We start from the raw sequence: 22,508 nt of genomic DNA, 5'->3' as shown, positions 1-22,508 counted from the left end.
GACCTTCGGAGTTTTGTGGGCGCGCACAAGCTTAATTAATAACCGGGAGGTTTTGTCTACATGACGTTGCTGGGTGTGGCTCTCGCTGATTGGTCAACTCTTTGAATTCCCCGCGGCAAAGTGTTCGACGCATCGAGAGGCTCTTGACGAGAATCCTTGCGTTAATTTCGAGAAGCATGTCGCTAGACGGCCTCAGAAAGCGTTTTCCACAGCGTCCAATAGCTGTGCGATTGAACTTCGAAGAAGAATCGTCACCTCGGCCCAATCGCAACCCTGCGGACAACCTGCACTTGAAATCCGAATCTATCTCGATGACGATATCAGAGTTTGATGATTCGCCGATGGACTCATCTTTCAGTTGGGACCCCAGGTTGGCTACACCAGAGAGAGCGTCATCGCCCTGCTTGTCGTGCTCACCTTTGTCACTATCCCCGCTGACGTCACCACCTCGAAAGATCGAAAAACGGCTTGGAGCTTTGAGATTGTTCGAGGATCCCAGGACGCCGAGAAGCCTCATACAACAGCACGAGAGACGAAAATCGAGATTGGTTGGAGGGAAGTTGTCGCGTACGGCTCCTGGCGCGGTGAGGGGACAAAGAAAGATGTCTATCGGCGCTAACGTTAATCCGTTTACTCACGCTGTGCAAAATTCGGTGCCAAAAAGAGGAAAACGAAACATTGATGAGACGTGAGTTTATGAACGTCATTCACAGATTTGGTGCCATGTTCACCCTAATGTTTTGACGTAAGTAATGTTTGGGTTGTAGATTGTTTGATATCAATGATGGCAGTCCTTTTGGTGAGAAGGTATACAGTATAGTACTTGTATAGTACTTTCTATCTTAATTAGTGGAAGCTTGTAAGTCTTAGAGTGTTATTAAATTTTGTAGAACTTGACATTACGAGAAAGTAATATTTCTCGATACACTCCTGAATTTCAAGAGATTGACAAGATTGGTTCTGGTGAATTTGGAACAGTTTGCAAATGTCGAAATAGACTTGGTGAGTATAAGTATAAAAGCTACACACAAGCAGCAAAGTCATGTTGATCATTGCTACTTTGTGTACTCGATTTATTATTTCAGCTATGAGCCATAAGAAATGGGACTTTGTAAAATTTATGTAACTGATGAGTGAGTAGCACAGTCAAAGGAGGCTGAAGCACTTTTGGTCTTCGTGGTTTCATGACTCTGTGTGTGTGTGTGTGTGTGTGTGTGTGTGTGTGTGTGTGTGTGTGTGTGTGTGTGTGTGTGTGTGTGTGTGTGTGTGTGTGTGACTCTGGTCAAGCTCCAGGTGGATTGTCAGTGCTGGCCCTGAGCTTTCATGTAGCGCACCGAGGCCCTGTCTCTAGAGGCAAGGGAGCCATATTCATAACTGACCTTTATGGTCAACATTGAACGACTTGAAGGGCTTAACGTTTGTCTATTTGTGTGTGTGTGTGTGTGTGTGTGTGTGTGTGTGTGTGTGTGTGTGTGTGTGTGTGTGTGCATGCGCATGTTTTGAGTATATATATATATACACGTGTGGTGGGCTGGGAAGAGAATTTAGTGGTGACATATGCATAGAATAGGGAGCAATGGATGAAACATAATTGTTTTGTGTATGCTTTGGAATGAAATGAGGTCAACTGTGACTGTATTATTACAAACTTGATATGTACATGCACTGCAGTGATAGCTCATCATACGTTTGTTGTACAGACGGCTGCATTTATGCTTTGAAGCGGTCTAAGAAGCCTGTGGCAGGATGTGCAGCTCAGTATGTCATTGAGAGACGTTTGCGATACCAATCTTGAAACAATTTTTCTATACTTACAGACAAGCTGCTCTTCGTGAAGTAGCTGCTCATGCTATACTCGGAGCTCATCCTCACATTGTACGTTACTTCTCTGCTTGGGCAGAGCAAGATCACATGATTATACAAAATGAATTTTGCAACGGTGAGTTGAGACACTGAAAGACTCTCATTTTGTATTAGAGTTTAAGATGGTGACTGATGAGTGATTGATTGTATACTATTGATGTCTTATGAAGGTGGTAGTCTGTCATCTGTTATTGCTGAGAAGACGTTTGCTGGAACAAAGTTTACAGAATGTGACTTGAAGCGAGTGTTGCTCCAGGTGGCTCACGGTCTCAAGTACATTCATAGTATGAATCTTGCCCATCTGGACATTAAACCAGGTGATACAACTACTGTTATATGAAATGTCTATATCCTATTGACTTGAAACGCAGTAAAACAAATCTGCCTGTCTGTTTGTCTATCTGTTTGTTTGTTATCATGTTTCTTATTTGAGTTGGTTGGTTCAGTTGTCATCTACAAGTATTCGTTTCATGGCAGGTAACATTTTTATCTGTCATCCTGATCAAGAAGACGCCTCTGCTCATCCAGTTTATGACAGTGACTGTTGTTCTAGAGAAGCAGTCAATCAGATTATTTACAAAATAGGTAATTTTGTTGAGATAGTTTTATTGTATTGATGATTGATCGTTTTCTGGCTACAGGAGACATGGGCCACGTTACATCCATATATCACCCTCAGGTTGAAGAGGGGGACTGTCGTTATATGGCAAGAGAGTTGCTGCAGGAGGTGGTGGTAGTGAATCGTTATAGACAAATGATGTAACTGTAAATTTTGGTTATGCATAGGATTACAGCGATCTACAGAAAGCAGATATATTATCTCTAGGATTGACAGTCTTTGTTATGGTGAGTGAAAGCATATTTTGTTGTTTTTAGATGCTGCATGCTTGTAACCTCTTCCCTCACTGGCACATTCCAACATGTATTAAAATGTACAAAAATACAGATACACTTTTGATAGAAATGACTATAGAGATTGATGAGATTTTTATGATTAACTTTGGTGGCCATCAGTATACTTATTGTTGTTGCAGGGAGGAGGTGGAGAGTTACCCAAAAATGGTCCAGAATGGCATAGAATTCGAGATGGCTGTCTTCCTGACTTAATTCATTGTTCGTCTCCGTTTAATCAGTTACTTAAAGTGAGTCAGTCTGATTGTGTGGCTAATACCCGGTATTTGACACATTTTAATTTTCTAGGCTATGGTCCATCCAGAGTCGACTGCTCGACCATCGGCTGCCGTTCTAACACAACACCCTGTATTGTACCCGCTTGCAACAAAAAGCAAGGTGAGCATGCTTATGCTCAATTCAGGAATACTGATTGTAGGTCATTGATTCATGTTTGCGTATTGTGTAGGATGAATTACGAAGGGAACTTAACGCCGAGAAGTTCAAGAATGAACTTCTTGTTAGGTGAGCTAGATTAGTATGCATGGTAGTTGCAGTAAGTTACTCGTTATTACACTCATAGGGAACTTGAGCAAGCAAGACAACGAAAGGACCCAAAATCAAGTTGTTGCTCGAGACTTGTTGGTGGCAAGAGTCAACGAGTAGTCAATCGAAGCTTAAGTGTTAGTGGTTGGTAGCTGGAGTGCTACCATCATTTTCTTGGTATTTTTAGCATAGGTTTATTAAGTCTTAATAGATTGGCGGACTGAGTTATTATTGAAGTTTGTTACAATGTGGCACATAACTCTGATATAATATCTTTGGCTCTAGATGTTATTGTATACATTTGACAGTGCTCTGGATCCAATACAATCAGTCAATGTCCATGGACTGGGCTTAGATAAGTAGCAATTTGGGTGTTGGTCTTTCTTGTGTATGGCCTTGGATTTAATTCAACTCTAGTGTAGTCCAGGTGCTAGGTAAATTTGGAAAAATGTTGTGGTCGTGCTGCTTAGAGAACACAGTTTGCATTGTGCTTTTTGGCCATTACAAACAGCTGACGTGTACACTGTATGTAATTACTCTCTCTCTTCTCATACAATGAATACACAACAGAGTTTGCTACAATTATTACTACACGTGGCGTGAAATGTAGCAAGTAATATTCTTGCGTGGTTTTAGCCAAATTTACGGATTTAAGAGCAAACGTTCAATATTTGGTATTTAGTTGTCACGTGATTAATCATATCAAGCACCGCCTACACCTAGACGCAGTTGTCAAATTTGCGTATTCCACAGCAAGCTGCTGTTCTTTGTTGTTGCATTCAGGGTGGTGAACTGTACAATCATAAGTCTGCAATGTCAGGAAAAGGAAGGTGGTTCTGTGCATGGCAATTTATTCTAGCGTGTACAATTGCAACATTCACTTTTGGATATGCCGAAGCCAAATCTGGTCCGTTGCCTATTTGCTATCCACCAGGTAAGAGTATGAAGTTGTTAACTGTAGCTATGACAAGCACTACTAAAAACTTTTAGCGGAGAAGGCACCAAAAACGCTTTTATTTGGCTTACGGTATGTCTGGTACACAAGAACTTATGTCACTACCCACTTCCGCTATTTCATTGTGTCGAAGTGTTGTTGGTAAAGCAGTGCTCGGTTGATGAATCTGGCGAACTTGTTGGATAGAATGAATTTTGACTAGCTGTCTAGGATAGAAAGTTTAGTGATCTTGGGTTCGTCAGCTTGGTGTTTCCACCATAGTTCCAAATACATGTATAGTGTTGCTTCAGTTGATTGGTCAAAGCATAATTGATGACAGATCAGACAGATGGCAATAGTGTAAGACACCTCACCAGCAACATACCAAAAGCTAGACCAAGCTACTGTTTGAAATGATCGAGTGTCTACAGCAGATAAGGAATGATTTTTCACAAAGTATTTGGAATAGAATAAATCATACTTACTATAGGTAAATAAGCGAGATGACATACTGTAATACATAGGACTCCTGTACTGTAAGTTAGCAATCCAGTATTCAGTAGTAAACTTGTCAGCATGCTGTTGTTGTTTAGCAACAATCGACATTGTACGAGGCTTAGGTGTGGATCAGTTACCATATGGAGTCGATCAGACATGCGATGAAAATGGTCTTGTTGCATACGAAGTGAACAAGTATGCAAATATTGCAGTTCCTTTCAACAGAGTGCTTAGCCGTGGACTTCAAGATTCCAAGCTCGTTGAGAGGGAATGGCCTGGAGATTTTTCTGTTAGCATGCGCTTGCGAATGTGGGAGAAAGGCGCTGATATTATCAACATTCTTGATGCCTATGGCGGACATCGGTTTGGAATTAGTGCTGGTACAGAAGGTGTCTTCCTGAAGTTCAATGGCATGGTGCCAGCTGTGCGAATTTCATCTGTCAATGTGGCTGATGGGAAATTCCATAGAATTCTCTTGTCATTCAGAGGTAACTTCGTAGTTTCTAGAGTGTCTGGTCGGGACATTTCTACCTGTGGTGATGAGAACACCAGGGTGTTAAGAATCGGAGCTGGAGATCGAAGAATCCCTGTTAACAGAGGGTTTGTTGTGCTTGGGCGTGAAGGATATACTGGTATTGAGGTACAGTAATATTCTTGGTGGATATGGAATGGCATTCATAGAAAGTTGCTACTCACTGACTTATCCTCACACACACACACACACACACACACACACACACACACACACACACACACACACACACACACACACACACACACACACGCACATGCACACACGCACACACCACCACCACCACACCACACACCACCACACCACACCACACCACACCACAACACACCACACCACACCACACCACACCACACCACACCACACCACACCACACCACACCACACCACACCACACCACACCAACTAATAGGTATACGGCTCCACATATTATATTAATTAGAACAAGAAACATGGTTTAATACAGCTATTAAACGCATTGTCACATTAGTTGCTGTCATACAGATTTTCATAAATGGCTTTCATTTTTAGACACCGCAAGTAACCATTCAACAGCTGGTGTTCATGCCAGATCCTTTCACTGCTTATTCCTGTCCATATGAAATCGACTGCTTTAATGGCTCTGGAGATCTCAGTGAAGAAGTGATGAAGCAGTAAAACCCTCTTATCGATGTTGTAAGGTATTACAAACAGCTTCTTAACGTCCCTTCTAAGAGTAACTGACAAGCAGTATCACTAACGAAGCTGCTGATGCTGCTGCTGTGGTGTGCATGTATTTCATAAGAGGATGCTGTCTGGAGCACTAGAAATTGTGTAGTTTCACTTTTAGTTCTACTGCTTGTCTGAATGTTAACGATGTGAAGTTGGCTAAACAAAAATAGTGAAGAAGTCACTGCTCTTGCTACATATGCCGCTCTGACGGCCCTGATACTATTAATCATAAAAACTAGACAATAAAAAGGTGATATGTACCAACAACAAGACAGACCTCATCAGTCATGTAAAAGTTCAGTGTCTATTCAAGAGCTAGCTAAGTCATCCAATTAATAAAGCTGAGCAACAAACACAATGCTACAACCTCTATCACAAAATAAACTTGATTATGTTGCTTTCAGTAACAAACAGTACACACAGTGTTTCGCAAACCAGTAATATCATGCCAGTGAAAGCATACGCTTACAACAATTCTCTCCTGGGTAATCTATTATCTCAACACTTAAATTTCTAATGGTGTACCAAAAATACAGGAATAATCCAGATCTATAAGCATGTCACAAACCCCTGACATCTTTAAGATATCGGTACTACAATGAATCATTTCTAGATTGTACCAGTGAATGTGAATAATCGCTTTTACTCCTGGCCGTTTTTGAATATCTCCTGAAAATCTTCCTGCCTGGCTTCTCTGTTTCTCGTAGCTTCCAGATAACTTCGAGGATGAACTGGCAGAATGCCAGCCTGAACAGCAACAAGTACAGTTGTTAGATCTGACAAGCTCATAACAACAAAAACGCACAATTCCAAGTAGTTGTGCAACTCTGTTGGTTGGTTGAGCTCCAGTACCAAGCCAATATCTACAATGTAGTCATGCTGACAACACTAAAGGATAAACAAATACCTCAATCTTACCGAATTCTATCTAGTTTTAATGCAACGAGCTTCTCATTTCGTTCATTTGGCATCGGATCGTATGAGCCAACCTACACATGTACACATGCAGTGTTTTTCATTGCATTTTGACCTTTAATTAATAAACAAACAAATCAAGATGCCAACTCTACAAGACAGCACAAAATTTGTTTTATCTTGTAAATCAAAAGGAAAATACAACATTGCCAAATGTTGATATGTCATGCTCAACCAGATCAGTCTGGTTTGTAAAGTCTATTACAAGTACCGGAAGCAAACCCTGCTTCAGAAGTACTTAGACCATCACGGCTGTCTAGAAAGAAGACATGACTTTACGAAGGATCCGAGTAGATCCCAGAAGCACTGTTTTCTGTAAGTGCTGCAGGTTGTGATGACCTGGAATAATGTCCAGCCACCGTGCAATAGCTGCGTGCACTGTGCCCAAAGCTCCCAAGACCACAGAACCACCAGTGTTCGACAATGCCACATGCGGCTTATCTCCACTCGCAAGTCGCTGTACTTCGCCAACTTCTCAGCATGTTTCTTGCCAATGTTGCCATCAGCAGGACAGCTGATATCAATAAGAAGACAAGTGTTTGTCTTCCTATTTCTGAGACAGATGTCTGGACGATTGGCTTTGATCTTCCTGGCAGTGGGGATGGTGGTATCCCACATCATAGTAATGTCATCCGTCTCCACAAGCCTATCAGGATGATGCCGGTACCATCTGCTCTCCACTTAATTAATAATATTGGTGTACACGAACTGTACCTGTATTTTATTAGATTGTACCGTCGTCGTATTTTATGCTGTACTACATAAGTTGATTATTTTATAACTTGCTGTTTGCAGTTATACTAGACAACAGAATCACGAATATTTCGGTAAGAAGCCCCACCTGTTCAAAATGTTTGCCATCTCGTTTCCACTTCTTGTTGGCAACAACGATGTGGTAAAACGGTCTATTCTTACAGCCATGAAGAGCTAAACGAATCCGCAGTACCATGGCAAAATAGCTCGCGCGCGAGGTTAAGAGCGGCAAGCGTACACGTAGTCGATGGGGACTGGACTTGCGCAGTCGATGGGGGACTGGACTTGCGCAGTCGATTAGCCTACTGCGCAAGGGAATTCCATGACGGAACCATTTCCCCCAAGCGTTAATAATAGAACATTACCTCATTTCTACCTTACAGCGTCATTACGACAGATATTACTAATAACTTGTGCTTGTGCTTGGGCTTGTGCTTTTCACTAGGCACGTTTCTAGAGATGAGCAAACAGCTAGACGACAAAGTGAAGAAGTCGTTGAAGTTTAGAAAGAAATTGAAGCGAATCTCCGATGATCTCACCTCCCGTGAAGTGTATCAACTGAAATGCTTAGCTGCCGAGCATATTCCAGCTGGAGAGCGTGAACGTATCACAAATGGCATGAAACTTTTCGAATCTCTAGAGAAACGACGTCTCTTGCAAGATGGCAACGAGGACTACCTGATTGGACTCCTTCAACAGATTGGACGACGTGACATTATTAGCAAACAGGAGCTAACGGTGTCAGGTCGAGAGAGCCTGAAGAAGGAAAAGGTTGAGAACACATATAACTCTTTGCTACATGTAGTGGGCGAGCAGCTTGTATCCGCGGAACTAGACGCATTGAAAGGACTTGTGGTGGACGTTGTTCCTCGTGGTAGACTGCAGCATGTGATTAGTTCTATGTCTTTGTTTGCGGAACTAGAAGGTTGTGGTTTGCTCTCTGAATCAGATCTGAATTTTTTGAAAGATTTACTTGAAACAGTTGGTCGAATTGACTTGGTGAAAGTCCTTGATAACTTTAAAGAGAAGAGAGAAGTAATTAGACCAAGTGGAAGGGGTGGTCAAGTGGACACACATCTTCATGTTCCTCAAACACATGTTACTACTTGTCAAGAATATCTAGGAGAAGAAAGAAGCCGTATTGTTACTCATCCTGAAGATGAGTGTGATGAGCACTTTGTTGTTATTAATTCTCAAACCCATGATACCCGTATTTTTGATGAATCAACAAAGAGAAAGCAGTCTCCTTGTTCACATGCTAGCATAGTACATGAACCGACATCAACTGACTTTCCAGAGTCAATGGAGTCTTCAGTAGACGATCCTCCATCTACCAGAAGAGATCATGGAGTTGGCATGACATCGGGAGAATATTACATTGCAAACCAGTTACGAGAAAAAGCAGAGCAACATTTTCCTGTGGAGACTGAATTGGGTCAGACTGGAGGTTCTGTTTCATATCTAGTAGCACAAAGGGCTGGCGAGAACAGATATCAGTCATCTAACATGCATGAACTGCCACCTCAGGTTGAAGCAGCAAGAAGGTTAGAAGAGCAGCGATTAAGGGAGGCAGAGGCAGAAAAGAACAGAGCAAGGATTGAGTTTATGCAAGTGCAGGAAGAGCTTGAGCAGACACAACAATTAATTGCTGAACAACAGAGGGCACAAATTACATTACAGCAGCACTGGGATCGAGAACGAACAAAAAGAGAGGACCTTGAGACAGAAAGAAGAGTTTTGCAAGAAGAGGTGAGATTGCTAAAAGCCAGGGAAGAGCAGTTGTTACAACAAGCACAACGACCAACCGAACCATTGCCAGATCTTCAGTGCTACCCAATGACCAGGAATCCACGAGGATATGCCTTAATAATCAGCATTGAACGGTTTCCTAATTCTACAGCTAATCTTGCAGATAGGCAGGGCTCTGAGAGGGATGTGCAAATGCTGTCACACACCTTTGAAAGACTCAAGTTTCGTATTGATGTCAGACGCGATCTTACTGGTTCTGACCTTGTTGCTGCTCTGAGAGAATACGGGTCCCGTGATCACTCAGACTACGACTGCTTTGTATGTTGTATGCTTAGTCACGGCAAGAAAGATTTTATTTATGGATCAGACTCGGATCCGGTCAACGTTGAACAGCTCACTGGTCAAGTCAATGGTCTTTCTTGCCCCTCACTCAGAGCCAAACCTAAGCTGTTCTTTATTCAAGCTTGCCGAGGTACTGATGACGATACGGGTGTGGAAACTGATGCTGTATTTGATGCTCATACACAAAGGGATGCCATTGAGCAAGTGAAGATCCCATTGTCAGCAGATTACTTGCTCGGCTATGCTGCCCCACCGGGCAAAGTTTCGTTTCGAAGCACCACACAGGGGTCTTGGTACATATCTGCCCTTTGTGAGACTCTCAACACCTATGCTGGGAGAGGCGTGTCACTCACTGATATGCTCATTATGGTCAACCAACGTCTTGCTAATGCTACAACAAGTGACGGCTTCAAGCAAATCCCATCACCAATTAATCAACTCACAAAGCGTCTGGTGTTCACTCCTATAGGCTAACCAAGGCAACTGTGACAAGAAATACATTTGATATTTGATATGAAGTACGTAGCATTATTGCAGTGTAGTAGTTGGTGTTTGGTGTTTGGGTTAGTTGTCACGTGGTTTTGTACCTTGTCACGTGATTTTATATAAAACAGTCAGGGAACGGTGACTTGAGCCTGGGAAGCGGAGGCGGTGCAGCGGGTGTCAATGACCAAACGTGTTGTAAATTCAAGAACAATTGCCCTGTCTTGGATTGGTTCTTAGGACAAACATGTGATTATTAGATTGCACCTCCCCGGCCCGTGCTCGCACCAGCTTGGCTTGGACAAAACCCATTCGTCTGGCTTGTGCTGCTTGAGTGGGCCTCGTCGCTCTGCTTCTTGTAACTAGGACAGAAGGCTCTCGTTACCGGTGAACTCTTAGCTCGTCCTAGAGATGGCAGCAAAGTGGGCCTACTTGTACGTGGCCGTACTGGCAGCCGTTGTTTTGCCATGTGCAGAAGCTAGCACGCAGCCTATTTGCTATCCTGGAGGTGAGTTATAGTGTGAGACTAGAGCAGAGCTGGAATTGGGATGCATGTCGACCTTCTTTGTGTTACAAGTGTTCTGTGATAAGAACGTGCCGTATTGGGTTACAATAGCTCCATATTGTAGTTGACGTTTTGAGAGAGAACGGGACGTTGGGACGTTGAGCTCTGTTGTGAATTGCGCATTGCTGACTGCTATTGCGGCATCAGGCCGTGGAGATCTGATAATCTGCAGTTTGCAATAATTTACTCGGACTTGTGCAGAGTTGAGGCTAGCTAGTTCTGCAGTTGTAAGCGTTTACTGCAAAAGCACTGTAGTGCGCAGCAATACGAATTGCTTGAAGGTAACATTGCAACGTCTCATCGGGTCTGTGCTTGTGCTGGAACGTACATGTAAGTTCCAATATTTCAGCAGCTATTCGGGCGGGGCAATGATGTGTACCCTAAAGCGCGTTACGACTCCGTGAAGTGCGAGTGTGTTGACGATTTTGGGTAGTAGTAAATGCAGCCTCTTCTTCCATTAAAGATGTATACAGCAAGAAAAGACTAATAGGATATAAGCTGTCGGCATGCTATGATGGTCGTAGGCTGGAACGAGGGAAGAAGCTAGATCAGATGTGAAACAGGTGGGAAATATGACGGTTGCTGGTGTTTGTTTAGTTTGCTACTTGTTGTAGCGTATTTTGATATGCGTATCTAGATATCCGGATCTAGAACAGGCAGAACTATTTCGTACTGTGAGTATTACTATAGCTGAATTTCATTGCATGCCAGTTAGTATGGAACATCTCACAGGCTATCTGCAGTGGTCATGTTTCTAAATCTTTTTTGGGTATCCCTATGACAGCGACAACCATTTGGGTTCAGATTAAACTCATGCATGGTAACATTTTAAAGAATTTATGCGTGTTTCAGTTTTCATTAATAAGTAAGGCAGTGGAAAGTTCCTAGTTGCAATGATGAATTAGTTGTGTTGACTGCGGTGTTATGGTTAACAGCGTTTTGTGTATGGTTTTATTCTAATGCGGTTGTATGAATTTTGCTTATAGGAACGTATAACTTTGTGAATGGATTGGGTCTAAATCAATTGCCCCCTGGGGTAACTGAATCATGTGACGAAAATGATGTCGTTGCTTATGAAGTGTCCAAGTCAACATCTGTCTCGGAAACTTTCAGAAGAGTGCTTGACAAGGGTTATGTGCCGCGAAATGCACTTGATGATTTTAACATTGGCTCGTGGCCAGGAGATTATTCCATTGCTCTGCGAGTGCGAATGTGGGAGAATGGTGACATTATAAATATCTATGATGGTCAAGGTGGACAAAGGTTTGGCATTAGTGCTGGTGGAGAAGGTGTCTTTATTCGGTTGAATGGGATGACGCCAGTCCAAGTATCAAGCAGTAATGTATCAACTGGGGGGTTTCAGAGAATTCATCTGTCATTCTCAGGCAACTCAGTTCGAGTCAAAGTGGGTGGTCGTAGTACTGATGATTGTGGTACAACAACAACAACTACGCTTGGTATGGGAACGGCAGACAGAGTAATACCGATTGACAAAAGCATAGTCGTGCTTGGACGTGAAGGGGATAGTGCTATTGAGGTAAAGCAACCCGTCTGTTGGGTTTGACATTTTTCTGTTGTTGTATATGTGCAATGACGCTTACACACGTACATCTATAAATAAGAGAACAGACGAACCCATTGCTAAGTCTCAAAGACAAGCTATTTGGCAATTGGGTGTGATAGCTAGGTGGGTGAAGAACAGCCAGTTAGGTTGAAGCCAATCAATTGACACTATCTAGATGCAACTGACATGCACATACACAAGCATACACAGACTGTCGGTTTAGTAGACAGGCATTATGTGTTATAGACAGTTATGTTATTGTATAACTATTCATGTAGTTGTTATACTGATGGTCAACTCGATCGTTTCTTCTTATTAGCCACCTCTAGCAACCATTCAACAAATAGTGTTTATGCCAGATGCTCAACAAGCATACGACTGTCCGTATGAGATACCATGCCCTGACCCCTTCCCAACACAGACACCTGGCAGTGCTTCAGGAATAGTGATGAGAGGCATGAAAGTATGTCAATGTTATCACAATGCTTTTATTGAATAGTATTACACAGAAGTCCGTTTGTGCAGGGAGACAAAGGTGCAAAGGGACAGAAAGGACGTGCTCTTGATGGACCAGTGAGTAACCAACAATTCATTTGAAGTCATGTTAATACAACCGTTTCTTTGTTTAGCCTGGTCCACCTGGACTTCCTGGACTTCCTGGTAACCCTGTAAGTGCATTGTATTCGATCGGATGTATCTTGCAGTTTTGTGATTTGAATGTTTTTGGCAGGGTCGCGATGGACTTCCTGGACGTGATGGTTTGCCTGGACCAAAGGGACCGAGTGTATGTTTGCTATACTAGTGAAAGTACATCAACTTTTGTTTCTGACATTCAAGGCTCTGTTAATAGGGTGATCGTGGTCCTGATGGGTTGGCTGGTCCTGCTGGTCCACCTGGACCTGCTGGCCCCTCACAATTCTACTTCACGGTTAGCTCATATGGGATATTTTTCTAAACCCCTTCTGTGTAATGATTGCCTTAGGGATATGATGCATCATATTACAAAGATCCTAAAGGCCCACCTTTGCCACAGATGATCACTGGAGAGAAGGTGTGTTATTTGCCGAATTTGACCTTGTTTGATATTATTTGAGTATGGGTTTTCTACAGGGAGAAAGAGGTCCACAAGGTCCTGCAGGGCAACAAGGAAGGAAAGGACCTCCAGTAAAGTAGCTGAACTTGAAGGAAAGAATAGAATTGATTGATTGTATATGTAGGGCAATTCTGGTGAAGACGGGCCACCTGGACCACCAGGAGAGAGAGGATACAGAGTGAGAGCAACATGACAACGTTACCATTGTTTGTGGACAATAATTTTCTTGCAGGGTCCACCAGGCACTCCAGGTCAGAGAGGTTCATCAGGACGAGATGGAGAGCCAGGTCCACAAGGAAGACCAGGAGCACCCGGTGCTCCAGGGCAATCAGGAAAACCAGTAAGTCAACTGTAACTAACATGCTTGAACAAAAATGAGCATTCACTTTGCATTGTGTGCTTAGGGTTTGCCCGGTCATCAAGGACCTCCGGGTCCCATTGGGGCTCCTGGAGCAAAGGCATGATGATCAGTTTTAGTAGTATTACTCGAGAAGCTGGCAACAGGAATATATGACAGTTTGATTACTTTCCTTTTAGGGTCCCATTGGCCGACCAGGTCAGGCAGGTAAATCTGGTACTAATGGTGAGAAGGTGGGTTTCAGAATGTCTTTAGTCATATATATTGAACAGCACGATCAATTATGTTACTCCGTTAGGGCGAGCGAGGAGCAGACGGTCAAGCAGGTCCAGTAGGACAACCAGTATGTTCTCATCTGTCAAGTCAAGTAGATTTCATTTTTAATTTAAATTTTTTTAAGGGACCACGAGGTCCAGAAGGGCCCAAAGGACCAGTTGGTCCACCTGGTTCAATAGGCCCACCAGGCCCACCAGGAGAGCCTGGCAATCAAGGAGCGCTTGTAAGTGCCAACTAGCCTTTTTAGCTGGTATTAACATCTCAGTCTTACACTGTTATCTATTTAAGGGACCAGCAGGATTACCAGGACCACCCGGACCTCCTGGACGTATTGGGTACAAGGTGAATAAGCCGAATTTATCATTTTGATAATTTGTGACACTAATTCTAATTCTTCTACTTTATAGGGTGCTACCGGGCCACCTGGACCTCCAGGCAGTCGTGGAGCAACTGTAAGATAAAATGGGTTTTGTCAATTGAAGGACTGAGTATTACTTGCTTCTGTTTAGGGTGGTGGAGGAAAGGATGGAGTGCCAGGTTTGCCTGGCCGGCCAGGAAGTGATGTACTGTGTTTGTTAGTTTTCAAAGCGTACAGTTTGTCATGTGTACATTCCTGGTTAGGGATCTGGCGGTTTGCCAGGTGTTGGAGGTGCCAAGGGCATCAGGGTAGGCATATCTTATAATATATATGTAATAGCAGGTCTGTTTAAATGTACATTGTTTTAGGGAACTCCTGGTATTCCAGGACAGCGAGGAGAGGTTGGTCCAATGGGACCAAAGGTAGTTTACTTTACACATTAGTTTTGCGTTTGTGTGTCAGCATTCAGGAGATCTTATCGTGCTTTACTGTGTGCTTAGGGTGCTGAAGGACCTCGAGGTCCTGGAGGTCTTCGTGGTCCTCAGGTAAGTATCATGTTTGCTTTGACTTGCACGTTTCCCTCATCTAATTGATGTTTGTGTTGAAATGTAGGGACGTTCTGGAGAACCAGGTCAGAAGGGAGAGAGAGGAGAAAAGGGTGAAAAGGTAGGTTTTGCTCTCAGTTTCAGTTGGTGAAATCAGTTGAAAGGATAGTGTTGACTGTAATATTCGCACTATATTCAGGGTGAAATCGGTATGATGGGTGAACGCGGTAGTGATGGAGTCAATGGACTAAAGGTATTCATTTATTAACTGTACGTTTTGGACTGCATAGACTCTAATGTCTATATCTAGGGCCAGCAAGGTCCAGCAGGAATTCCTGGCTCTCCAGGACCTCCAGGCCCACAGGTGCTGTGCAGTAAACAACATGAATGTGTATTTTGAGTTTGTTATTGTTCGCTTTTTTGCAGGGTCCACGAGGTAGAATCGGTTTGCCGGGTTTCCCTGGTCAGCACGGTCCGAAAGGAGAACAAGGAGACAGTGGCCAGAAAGGTCCATCTGGACCACGTGGCAAGAGAGTTAGTGAGTGCATAGTTTCTTGCTAGTCATTACTGTCAATATGTTTGTGAAACGTAGGGTGCAAACGGTTTGAATGGTGAGCCTGGACAACCCGGTCAACAAGTAATAAGATAGTTTTTTTTAATTTCTAATTTGTAATTGATTGATGTGTTTAGGGAAATCCTGGTCCACGGGGATACCCAGGCACACGTGGAAATCCCGGCCTTACTGTGAGAATTGATAGACGTGATGTTGTGACTGAAACGAATGCTGTGTTAACTCTTAGGGAGAATCTGGACAAGATGGCGCAAGAGGAGAACAAGGAGAGAGGGTATTTACTGTCAAGTTTATTGTTTTTGTTGGATTTCAACATTGTTGTTAGGGTCCCGTTGGTGTTCCTGGTCCTCGTGGTCCACCTGGTGAGAGAGGGCCTAAGGGTGCTGGTGGCAGAGACGGTCAATCAGGACAGGATGGTCCTCCAGGAATTCCAGTTTGTTGACATTATACTAGCAGAGGAGATGCAGGTGTGATAACAGACTGCTCTCATTTCAGGGTGAACGTGGAAGTGATGGTTCAGGAGGTATTCCAGGTCAGCGTGGTGTGACTGTAAGCCTGTGATTGCTTGAATGAAAGGGGTGGATGCTCACTGACATATGATTTAAAGGGTTTATCTGGACCAAGAGGATCGCCAGGAGAGAGGGGGCTTCCTGGACCACCAGTTAGTCTAGTTGGATAGTAAATTCAGTATTTGTTTTGGTAATTGGTTGTTGTATGCTGGTTGGTTAGGGCGCAACAGGTGAACAAGGTCAACCTGGAATAAACGGTCAATCTGGGGAGAAAGGTGACATGGGTCCATCAGGAGCAAACGGACAATCAGGACCTCCTGTAAATTGTTTGTTGTTTATCATGCGTTTTGTCTAATCATGATTCTTTTACTAATTTTGCAGGGTGAAAGAGGAGATCAAGGGCCACCTGGTAGCTCTGGACCAACAGTACTGAATGCTAGAAAACAGCAAATGCATGATGAATGACTGTAAATTTGTATAGGGTGATGATGGTGACAAAGGACCTAAAGGATCTCCAGGAAGAGCTGGTCAGCCTGGACGACCTGGATCTAAAGGAGGAGCTGGACCACAAGGACCACCTGGACTTCCTGTAAATACATTGCATTGGATTGGGATCTGCAGTCAGCACTTCTAGTTTTTGACATTGTTAGGGATTACCCGGAGAGCGAGGGCCTCAAGGAGCTGTTGGTTCAAAAGGAACTCGAGTTTGTTGACATAATTATACCAGCTAAGTAGTTTTGTTATCCTGGGTATTGCATTTGATAGGGAGACACTGGTGAAAGAGGTACTGCTGGTGAAAATGGTTTGGCTGGTCAAAGGGTATGAAGAGCAATTTATGACTGTTGCTGGTGTTGTTTTACGACTTGTTTCTAAGGGTGCTCCTGGTCAAACTGGGCCTCCTGGAGCTGTAGGAGAACCTGGACTGAAGGTGCATAATTTGTGGAAATGTATTCTCGTTCAGTAGTTGATGGTATGTGATAGGGTGAAGCCGGACAACCTGGCGAAAGAGGTTCATCCGGACCAAAGGGAAAAGACGGTAGTCCTGGGACTTTGGGTACACCCGGACAGCCTGGACCACCAGGACCTCAGGTTTTGTAGCTGCGAGCAACTTGTGATGATTTAGGTAAAATACTGTAATGGTAGGGTCCACCTGGAATTTCTGGAACTGATGGATCAGGAGGAGAGAAAGGAACATCGGTACACTTGATATTTGCTTGTATTGTGTAGCAATGGCAGTGGTCATTTATTTCATTGATAAGGGTTCAACTGGTCGGCGAGGTCCACCTGGACGTGTAGGTCCACCCGGAAGTCCAGGTTCTCAGGGTGCGCAAGGTGATCCAGGTCTTCAAGGGGAACCTGGTGATAGAGTAAGAAGCTTTTGGGAAAGCAGTTGTAGTAGTTAGACTATTGACATTATGGGGTTATTGCTGACAGGGTTTTCCAGGTCCATCAGGTGCTACAGGATTGCCAGGAGAACAAGGAGAGCAAGGCCCTACTGGTCCACCAGGAGCACCTGGGGATGCTGGTAACAACGGTGCTAAGGTATCTCATTATGTTGCTTGTTGGTGAGTGTTGTACGAAATCGCAATGATGCTGTCTAGGGTGCTCCCGGTCCAAGAGGTTCCACTGGAGCTCCTGGCCCAAATGGAGCAAGAGTACGATTGTTTTGTGTATTCCTTGTATGGGAGATGTAATTTCTTGGTAATTTCTCAATAAAAGGGAGAACAAGGAAGGGCTGGAGAACCTGGTGATCCAGGGGAGCGAGGAGAACCAGTACGTTGTATTGTTTATAGCTTTCATTACAACTGCATTCAGAACTTTTGTTTTCCAGGGTCTGCCAGGTCCAGCAGGCCCAGCAGGACCTCCTGGCATCAAAGGACCAAGTGTATGTCTAAGAATAAAACAACACCCAATTTGTGTGAAACTTGCCTTGTTCTAGGGACCGCAAGGAGCTAAAGGAGAACGAGGAGTTGCTGGACCACCTGGACCTCCTGTAAACAAAGCGTGTGCTTGACCACTGTATGCGAATCTAACTTTTTTGGATATGTTTAGGGCGAAGATGGTGCTGATGGTGCAAGAGGTGATGATGGTAGTGATGGACCAATGGTGAACCACACTTGTTCCAAGAGTACATAGATATTTGCTTTTGTGATGTTTGTATTTGATTAGGGACCGACAGGCTCACCAGGTGCAGCTGGGAAAACAGGTGATCCTGGCCCTGCTGGATTGCCTGGAAACACCGGTGACCAAGGCCCGTCTGGTGAACCTGGCAAACAAGTGTGAAACAAGCTGACTGATATTGATGATAGATTACATGTGTATGCAATTGCTTGATTGTAGGGAAATCCTGGACAAACTGGACCAGCTGGTCCACCTGGACTGCCTGGTACTAGGGTAAAGTTTGCATTTCTGGTTTCATGTTGGAATTACTTAACAAACAACTGTTATAGGGACCGTCGGGACCGCCTGGTCCACGAGGACAACCTGGCCACGATGGAGAATCAGTGTGTTTCAAGTTTTCTGACTGATTATTATGTTTTGTTGCATCACCTTTTGGGGGTTTAGGGATTACCTGGTGAAGATGGAATACCTGGTGATGCAGGATCATCTGGAGAAATTGTAAGTAGTAATAGCTTTGGGTGATGCCGGTTTCTATTGCTACACTTGCGCTTACTGTTTGTTAGGGTGACCCTGGACCTCAGGGAGACCTCGGTCCTCAGGGTGAGAAGGGCGACAAAGGATTGCCTGGTGACAAAGGACCACAGGGAGATCCAGGAATACGAGGCGATCCAGTTAGAATATTTGATTTAGTTTACTTGAGATGCTGAGTTACAAGTAATTTTTAGGGCAGAGATGGTGCACAAGGACCTGAAGGACCTGAAGGACCTAAAGGAGATCGAGTGTGTAGAACGTTTCTATCAGTTAATTGCTGTAGTTTGCATTGTGGAGTGTGTAGGGCAACGACGGTCAGAATGGAAGATCTGGCAAGGATGGTATCAATGGAGCTTCGGTACGTTTGTGAAACATGAGACTTGCTATGTTACGGTATTTGTGAAATTTTTTATGTAGGGACCACAAGGACCTCAAGTATGTCTGTTTGGTTATGTATGTGTGGCTCACTTTCAATGACTTGCGTGTTTTGTTTTTTCAATTGCACAGGGAGCAAGAGGACCACCGGTAATGTTATTCTCTAGTCAGTTGCACTAACTAGCAGACGTTCCATTGTACTTATTATAGGGATCCATGGGTTTACCAGGACCCAACGGACCTCAGGTGGGCTGTTCTAGCAATTCTCAGTAGTGTTATTTATTACCACTTGCTGTTTTAGGGAGCACCTGGACCTCCAGTAAGTCATTGTATCGTGTTGGTTTGTTTCTGTGCTTTACTGATCGGTTGTGATGTTTGCTTGGTTTTCTTGTCATGAAAGGGACCACCTGGGCAACCAGTATGTTTATCTCTCTTTGCTTGCCTTTTTGGTGTGGTGTGATGATTGTGAATTTTCTCTCATTAGGCTGTTTCACCTCCTGGCACTGTTGTAGCACAGCCAGGCACGTTTGGCTCAGAAAAGAAAGATGACCAATACTACCAAAGCACAAGGACTAATGATCAATCTCTTTTCGTGGTACTACATAGTGAACTTTAGTGTATTTATCAGCACACATTTGGCACTCTTTTTTAGCCAGTATTCACTGACGTTCAGGACCGCGTGAAAAAAGCACTAAAGTCTCTTGTAAAACTTCAGAAACCTGATGGTAGTCGTGACAACCCAGCTCTCAGCTGTAAAGACTTAAAAGCATGCTATCCTGACAAAGAAGATGGTAAATATGTTGACAACATCTTTACGATGTTTTACAAAAGCATATGTTGGTACAGGCTCTTACTATATTGATCCCAATGAGGGGTGCTCAGCTGATGCTTTCGAAGTTTACTGCAATTTCACTGGAGGAAACCTTACCTGTGTAGAGCCTAAGGTTGGAATTTGATATAACTCGATGCAGGCATCTTCATTGAGTCTTTACTTTGCTTATTATTTATGTACTTTTAGATTAGAACACTTGAAACGAATGGTAACCATAAGGTTTGTCATCATTGTTGTATCTTTGCCTAGCAAAGTAGTAACATATTTTGTAAAATGGCAGTATTCGTACAGTGGTGGAAAAGTACAACTTCGATTTTTGAAACTCTTAAGTTATCAAGGGCACCAGCAGTTCTCATATAGATGCTGTGATCACTCTCGTAATGAAACTCAGGAGACTACATCTCAACTCTCCAATCCGATACCAATACCAACTGAAGACAATTCCTTGCAAGCTCAGATTTTAGGTTATTCTGGAACAGAAGTTGGAGACCTTGGACAGTACCTACAGCGTCGGGAGTTCCAATCGTCATCATGTTCTGTAAGCTGCTCTAAGTTTAATTAAATACTTGTATTTATCCGAGTTGATATCAATTTATGGACTAGGAATATGGAGGGAAAATGAAGCAGTCAGAATATTTGTTCAGAGAATTAGAGACGCTACCAGTGGCAGAGTTTACGCCACCCTCAACCTGTGCTGAAGAACAACTAGATGTGAAGTTGGGACTTGTCTGCTTTGCGTAACTTATTCCGTATAAGCACCTGGAAGATGTGGTATAGAGAAAGACACGGAATAACTGAGAGGTCTTCGCGTCGACTTTGTAGATTTCTTACTCGCTCCGTGTGTTTTGGTTTTGTATGATCACTTGATCGTTTGTCCGGCGCGTCTGTTTTGTGCTCGTCCGTGTGTACCTCCTATGTACTACTAAGTCTAAGTGTAGCTTCTCAGTTTAGTATCGTTTGCCGTACGATTTTCATCCAGCAACAGCTAAGAATTTATGGTGAACGTTGGAGACATAATTTAGCAGCATTTGGTGTCGGCTCACTAACGCGAATGCGCAGGCGCGTAGGTTCCCAAGCTCGGTCAGTGCCTGAGGAACAGGGAATGGGTATCCAATTTTGGAATGGGTATCCAAATTTGAAGGCGGGGACTCGATAAGCTCCGGACTGATTAGCGAATGAGTGGGAGGTGCTTACGGCTGTTGAAGCTTTTCAAATACCAAATTCCTGTTTCCTATGCAACTCCTTGCAGTAGTACACGGTCTACACACAAATGCTGCAGCTAGAATTGGTAAATAGCATCTGAAGACGGTGGAAGTGATAACTAACTGTAAGCGCCTTGGCTGCAACATAATAAGAGGCTGTCAATAGCAATTAGTTCGGACAATACATTGCAAGGAGGTGGGAGAATAGTCTGCTGTCAGCTGGCGTTTCCGTTTGGGTAAATCGATCTCTCACCCTTCGGCCGGGGATTGCGGGCTTCAACTTGCATTTAGATCGCTGTAGTGCATGCCCAGCTTGCAGCCAGCGAGACACTAACAACTTTGTGTTGCTAGCTCCAGACAAGGCCTACGTTGAAGATGGCCAGGTATCAGTTTCACATCTCTTTGTTCTAACTGTAGTGACTGACATTGCGTTTATGTAGAGGCATCCTAAGCTCAATAGTCGGAACACTGACAACTGCGCTTGTACTGCTGACTGGCAGTTGTTCTGCACAATCAGGTAGAGGCTTTTGCACATACATGCTGTCATTGCACATGTGTTTCTTCAGGTGTAGCATGCTAGTTTGTATGGCTACAGCACGCGATCAAATAATTGTCGAGTGTAGCTTGCGTGTGTTGTTTCAGCATGAGATATCCATGTTGTGTTTCATTGTTCATCTTCAGGGGGCGGTACTTAAGTGTATAGCAGTCTATTGTAGTCTACATGCAGTTGAGCACATATGTACCTGAATTGTATGAGTGGTTTTGTTTGGTGACCAGAAACTGTTGTTGATTTGTTGGATCCTGCTCCATCGGGACAGGGAATTACCGAAATCAGAGATTCGTACTGCCGTCAGAGGAATGACATAGCCTATCGACTTGCCAGTGACGCCATGTTGCAACGACAAGTTAGAACGGAGTTTCCATCTGGATTTCCTGGAGACTATTCTGTTTTGATTACCGCTCGTCCTCGGAATGCAAATAATGCTGCTCTTCTTGGTGTTAGCACTTCTGTTGGAAGGACTTACATGAGTATTGAAACAGGTGAAAATCTTAAGTTTACACAACAAGATGGAGAAGCATCGTTCAATGGCACTGCTTTACGACCTGGACAATGGAGTAGATTCTCGTTTGCCGTTAGAGGCAATCAGGTTACTTTGTATATGGACTGTCGACCTATCCGAACATTACCACTGGTTAGAGGCAATGGTGCTGAACTGAGGGACGGTCCTATTGTAATTGGGAGGCTGTTACAATCAGCTGCAGTGTACCTAGTTAGTGACATATATACTAGTAAGCTGTAGCAGTAGTTATTGTTTTTTTAATACATACAGGGCG

At 43.6% G+C, this 22,508-nt stretch overlaps 6 protein-coding genes across 6 annotated transcripts in view; 5 read left to right on the top strand and 1 right to left on the bottom strand.

Moving 5' to 3' along the window:
* The first annotated feature begins 109 nt into the window (after positions 1-109).
* LOC134190934 (wee1-like protein kinase) lies at positions 110-3,660 on the top strand. The gene is made up of 13 exons (XM_062659479.1): positions 110-688; positions 768-807; positions 891-1,002; positions 1,701-1,758; positions 1,818-1,939; positions 2,034-2,180; positions 2,341-2,448; positions 2,505-2,590; positions 2,650-2,709; positions 2,898-3,005; positions 3,064-3,153; positions 3,224-3,279; positions 3,338-3,660. The coding sequence occupies exons 1-13, from the start codon at positions 177-179 to the stop codon at positions 3,450-3,452; spliced, it is 1,614 nt and encodes a 537-aa protein (XP_062515463.1). The 5' UTR covers positions 110-176; the 3' UTR covers positions 3,453-3,660.
* Positions 3,661-4,037: 377 nt separating this feature from the next.
* On the top strand, positions 4,038-6,248 carry LOC134191000 (collagen alpha-1(XI) chain-like). The gene is made up of 3 exons (XM_062659553.1): positions 4,038-4,234; positions 4,828-5,372; positions 5,792-6,248. The coding sequence occupies exons 1-3, from the start codon at positions 4,114-4,116 to the stop codon at positions 5,915-5,917; spliced, it is 792 nt and encodes a 263-aa protein (XP_062515537.1). The 5' UTR covers positions 4,038-4,113; the 3' UTR covers positions 5,918-6,248.
* Positions 6,249-6,435: 187 nt separating this feature from the next.
* On the bottom strand, positions 6,436-7,926 carry LOC134191001 (small ribosomal subunit protein bS16m-like). The gene is made up of 4 exons (XM_062659554.1): positions 7,788-7,926; positions 6,890-6,960; positions 6,777-6,834; positions 6,436-6,718 (listed from the first exon to the last, which is right to left on the bottom strand). The coding sequence occupies exons 1-4, from the start codon at positions 7,893-7,895 to the stop codon at positions 6,614-6,616; spliced, it is 342 nt and encodes a 113-aa protein (XP_062515538.1). The 5' UTR covers positions 7,896-7,926; the 3' UTR covers positions 6,436-6,613.
* A 133-nt stretch (positions 7,927-8,059) lies between these two features.
* LOC134191049 (caspase-8-like) lies at positions 8,060-10,418 on the top strand. Its single transcript, XM_062659607.1, has one exon. It carries the CDS (start codon positions 8,159-8,161, stop codon positions 10,262-10,264), a length of 2,106 nt encoding a protein of 701 aa, XP_062515591.1. The 5' UTR covers positions 8,060-8,158; the 3' UTR covers positions 10,265-10,418.
* A 125-nt stretch (positions 10,419-10,543) lies between these two features.
* On the top strand, positions 10,544-20,998 carry LOC134191048 (collagen alpha-1(I) chain-like). Its single transcript, XM_062659606.1, has 64 exons — positions 10,544-10,781; positions 11,825-12,375; positions 12,722-12,865; positions 12,928-12,975; positions 13,032-13,070; positions 13,133-13,186; positions 13,253-13,330; positions 13,385-13,453; positions 13,513-13,566; positions 13,620-13,673; positions 13,728-13,835; positions 13,900-13,953; positions 14,033-14,086; positions 14,152-14,196; positions 14,254-14,352; positions 14,418-14,471; positions 14,537-14,581; positions 14,639-14,692; positions 14,751-14,795; positions 14,856-14,909; positions 14,988-15,032; positions 15,100-15,153; positions 15,232-15,285; positions 15,343-15,396; positions 15,459-15,566; positions 15,625-15,669; positions 15,723-15,776; positions 15,833-15,877; positions 15,929-16,036; positions 16,099-16,152; positions 16,211-16,264; positions 16,333-16,431; positions 16,494-16,538; positions 16,594-16,701; positions 16,763-16,816; positions 16,878-16,931; positions 16,987-17,040; positions 17,094-17,201; positions 17,256-17,309; positions 17,372-17,479; positions 17,547-17,654; positions 17,714-17,767; positions 17,832-17,885; positions 17,944-17,997; positions 18,052-18,105; positions 18,165-18,218; positions 18,282-18,389; positions 18,453-18,506; positions 18,563-18,616; positions 18,678-18,731; positions 18,797-18,904; positions 18,959-19,012; positions 19,069-19,122; positions 19,182-19,199; positions 19,272-19,289; positions 19,350-19,385; positions 19,441-19,458; positions 19,540-19,557; positions 19,624-19,734; positions 19,792-19,930; positions 19,986-20,083; positions 20,158-20,190; positions 20,252-20,509; positions 20,575-20,998. The coding sequence occupies exons 1-64, from the start codon at positions 10,685-10,687 to the stop codon at positions 20,710-20,712; spliced, it is 4,908 nt and encodes a 1,635-aa protein (XP_062515590.1). The 5' UTR covers positions 10,544-10,684; the 3' UTR covers positions 20,713-20,998.
* Positions 20,999-21,386: 388 nt separating this feature from the next.
* The window catches only part of LOC134191047 (collagen alpha-1(I) chain-like), a 15,497-nt gene continuing 14,375 nt past the window's right edge, over positions 21,387-22,508 (top strand). The window contains exons 1-4 of the mRNA XM_062659605.1: positions 21,387-21,556; positions 21,614-21,690; positions 21,951-22,444; positions 22,505-22,508. The exon at positions 22,505-22,508 is cut by the window's right edge and continues 170 nt beyond it. Of these exons, the coding sequence (XP_062515589.1) occupies positions 21,549-21,556; positions 21,614-21,690; positions 21,951-22,444; positions 22,505-22,508 (583 nt within the window). The 5' untranslated portion in view covers positions 21,387-21,548. The remainder of the gene's footprint in view (positions 21,557-21,613; positions 21,691-21,950; positions 22,445-22,504) is intronic.

Source organism: Corticium candelabrum, chromosome 15 (genome assembly GCF_963422355.1).
Source record: "Corticium candelabrum chromosome 15, ooCorCand1.1, whole genome shotgun sequence".
NCBI classification, from domain to species: domain Eukaryota; kingdom Metazoa; phylum Porifera; class Homoscleromorpha; order Homosclerophorida; family Plakinidae; genus Corticium; species Corticium candelabrum.
This window is presented reverse-complemented; position numbering and strand designations above follow the sequence as displayed.

What these genes read in the sequence shown, in the direction of transcription:
- LOC134191001 (XM_062659554.1), bottom strand. Translation starts at nt 7,895, where the DNA reads ATGGTACTGCGGATTCGTTTAGCTCTTCATGGCTGTAAGAATAGACCG. An exon ending in TTAAAACTAGATAGAATTCG is followed by an intron (nt 6,835 to 6,889) that starts GTAAGATTGAGG and finishes ACTACATTGTAG; the next exon opens with ATATTGGCTTGGTACTGGAG. An exon ending in TTGCACAACTACTTGGAATT is followed by an intron (nt 6,719 to 6,776) that starts GTGCGTTTTTGT and finishes GTTGCTGTTCAG; the next exon opens with GCTGGCATTCTGCCAGTTCA.
- LOC134191049 (XM_062659607.1), top strand. Translation starts at nt 8,159, where the DNA reads ATGAGCAAACAGCTAGACGACAAAGTGAAGAAGTCGTTGAAGTTTAGA.
- LOC134191048 (XM_062659606.1), top strand. Translation starts at nt 10,685, where the DNA reads ATGGCAGCAAAGTGGGCCTACTTGTACGTGGCCGTACTGGCAGCCGTT. An exon ending in CTGGACCACGTGGCAAGAGA is followed by an intron (nt 15,567 to 15,624) that starts GTTAGTGAGTGC and finishes TGTGAAACGTAG; the next exon opens with GGTGCAAACGGTTTGAATGG. An exon ending in CTGGCCCAAATGGAGCAAGA is followed by an intron (nt 17,768 to 17,831) that starts GTACGATTGTTT and finishes TCTCAATAAAAG; the next exon opens with GGAGAACAAGGAAGGGCTGG.
- LOC134191000 (XM_062659553.1), top strand. Translation starts at nt 4,114, where the DNA reads ATGTCAGGAAAAGGAAGGTGGTTCTGTGCATGGCAATTTATTCTAGCG. An exon ending in GCCTATTTGCTATCCACCAG is followed by an intron (nt 4,235 to 4,827) that starts GTAAGAGTATGA and finishes GTTGTTGTTTAG; the next exon opens with CAACAATCGACATTGTACGA. An exon ending in AAGGATATACTGGTATTGAG is followed by an intron (nt 5,373 to 5,791) that starts GTACAGTAATAT and finishes TTTCATTTTTAG; the next exon opens with ACACCGCAAGTAACCATTCA.
- LOC134190934 (XM_062659479.1), top strand. Translation starts at nt 177, where the DNA reads ATGTCGCTAGACGGCCTCAGAAAGCGTTTTCCACAGCGTCCAATAGCT. An exon ending in CCATCTGGACATTAAACCAG is followed by an intron (nt 2,181 to 2,340) that starts GTGATACAACTA and finishes GTTTCATGGCAG; the next exon opens with GTAACATTTTTATCTGTCAT. An exon ending in CAAGAGAGTTGCTGCAGGAG is followed by an intron (nt 2,591 to 2,649) that starts GTGGTGGTAGTG and finishes GGTTATGCATAG; the next exon opens with GATTACAGCGATCTACAGAA.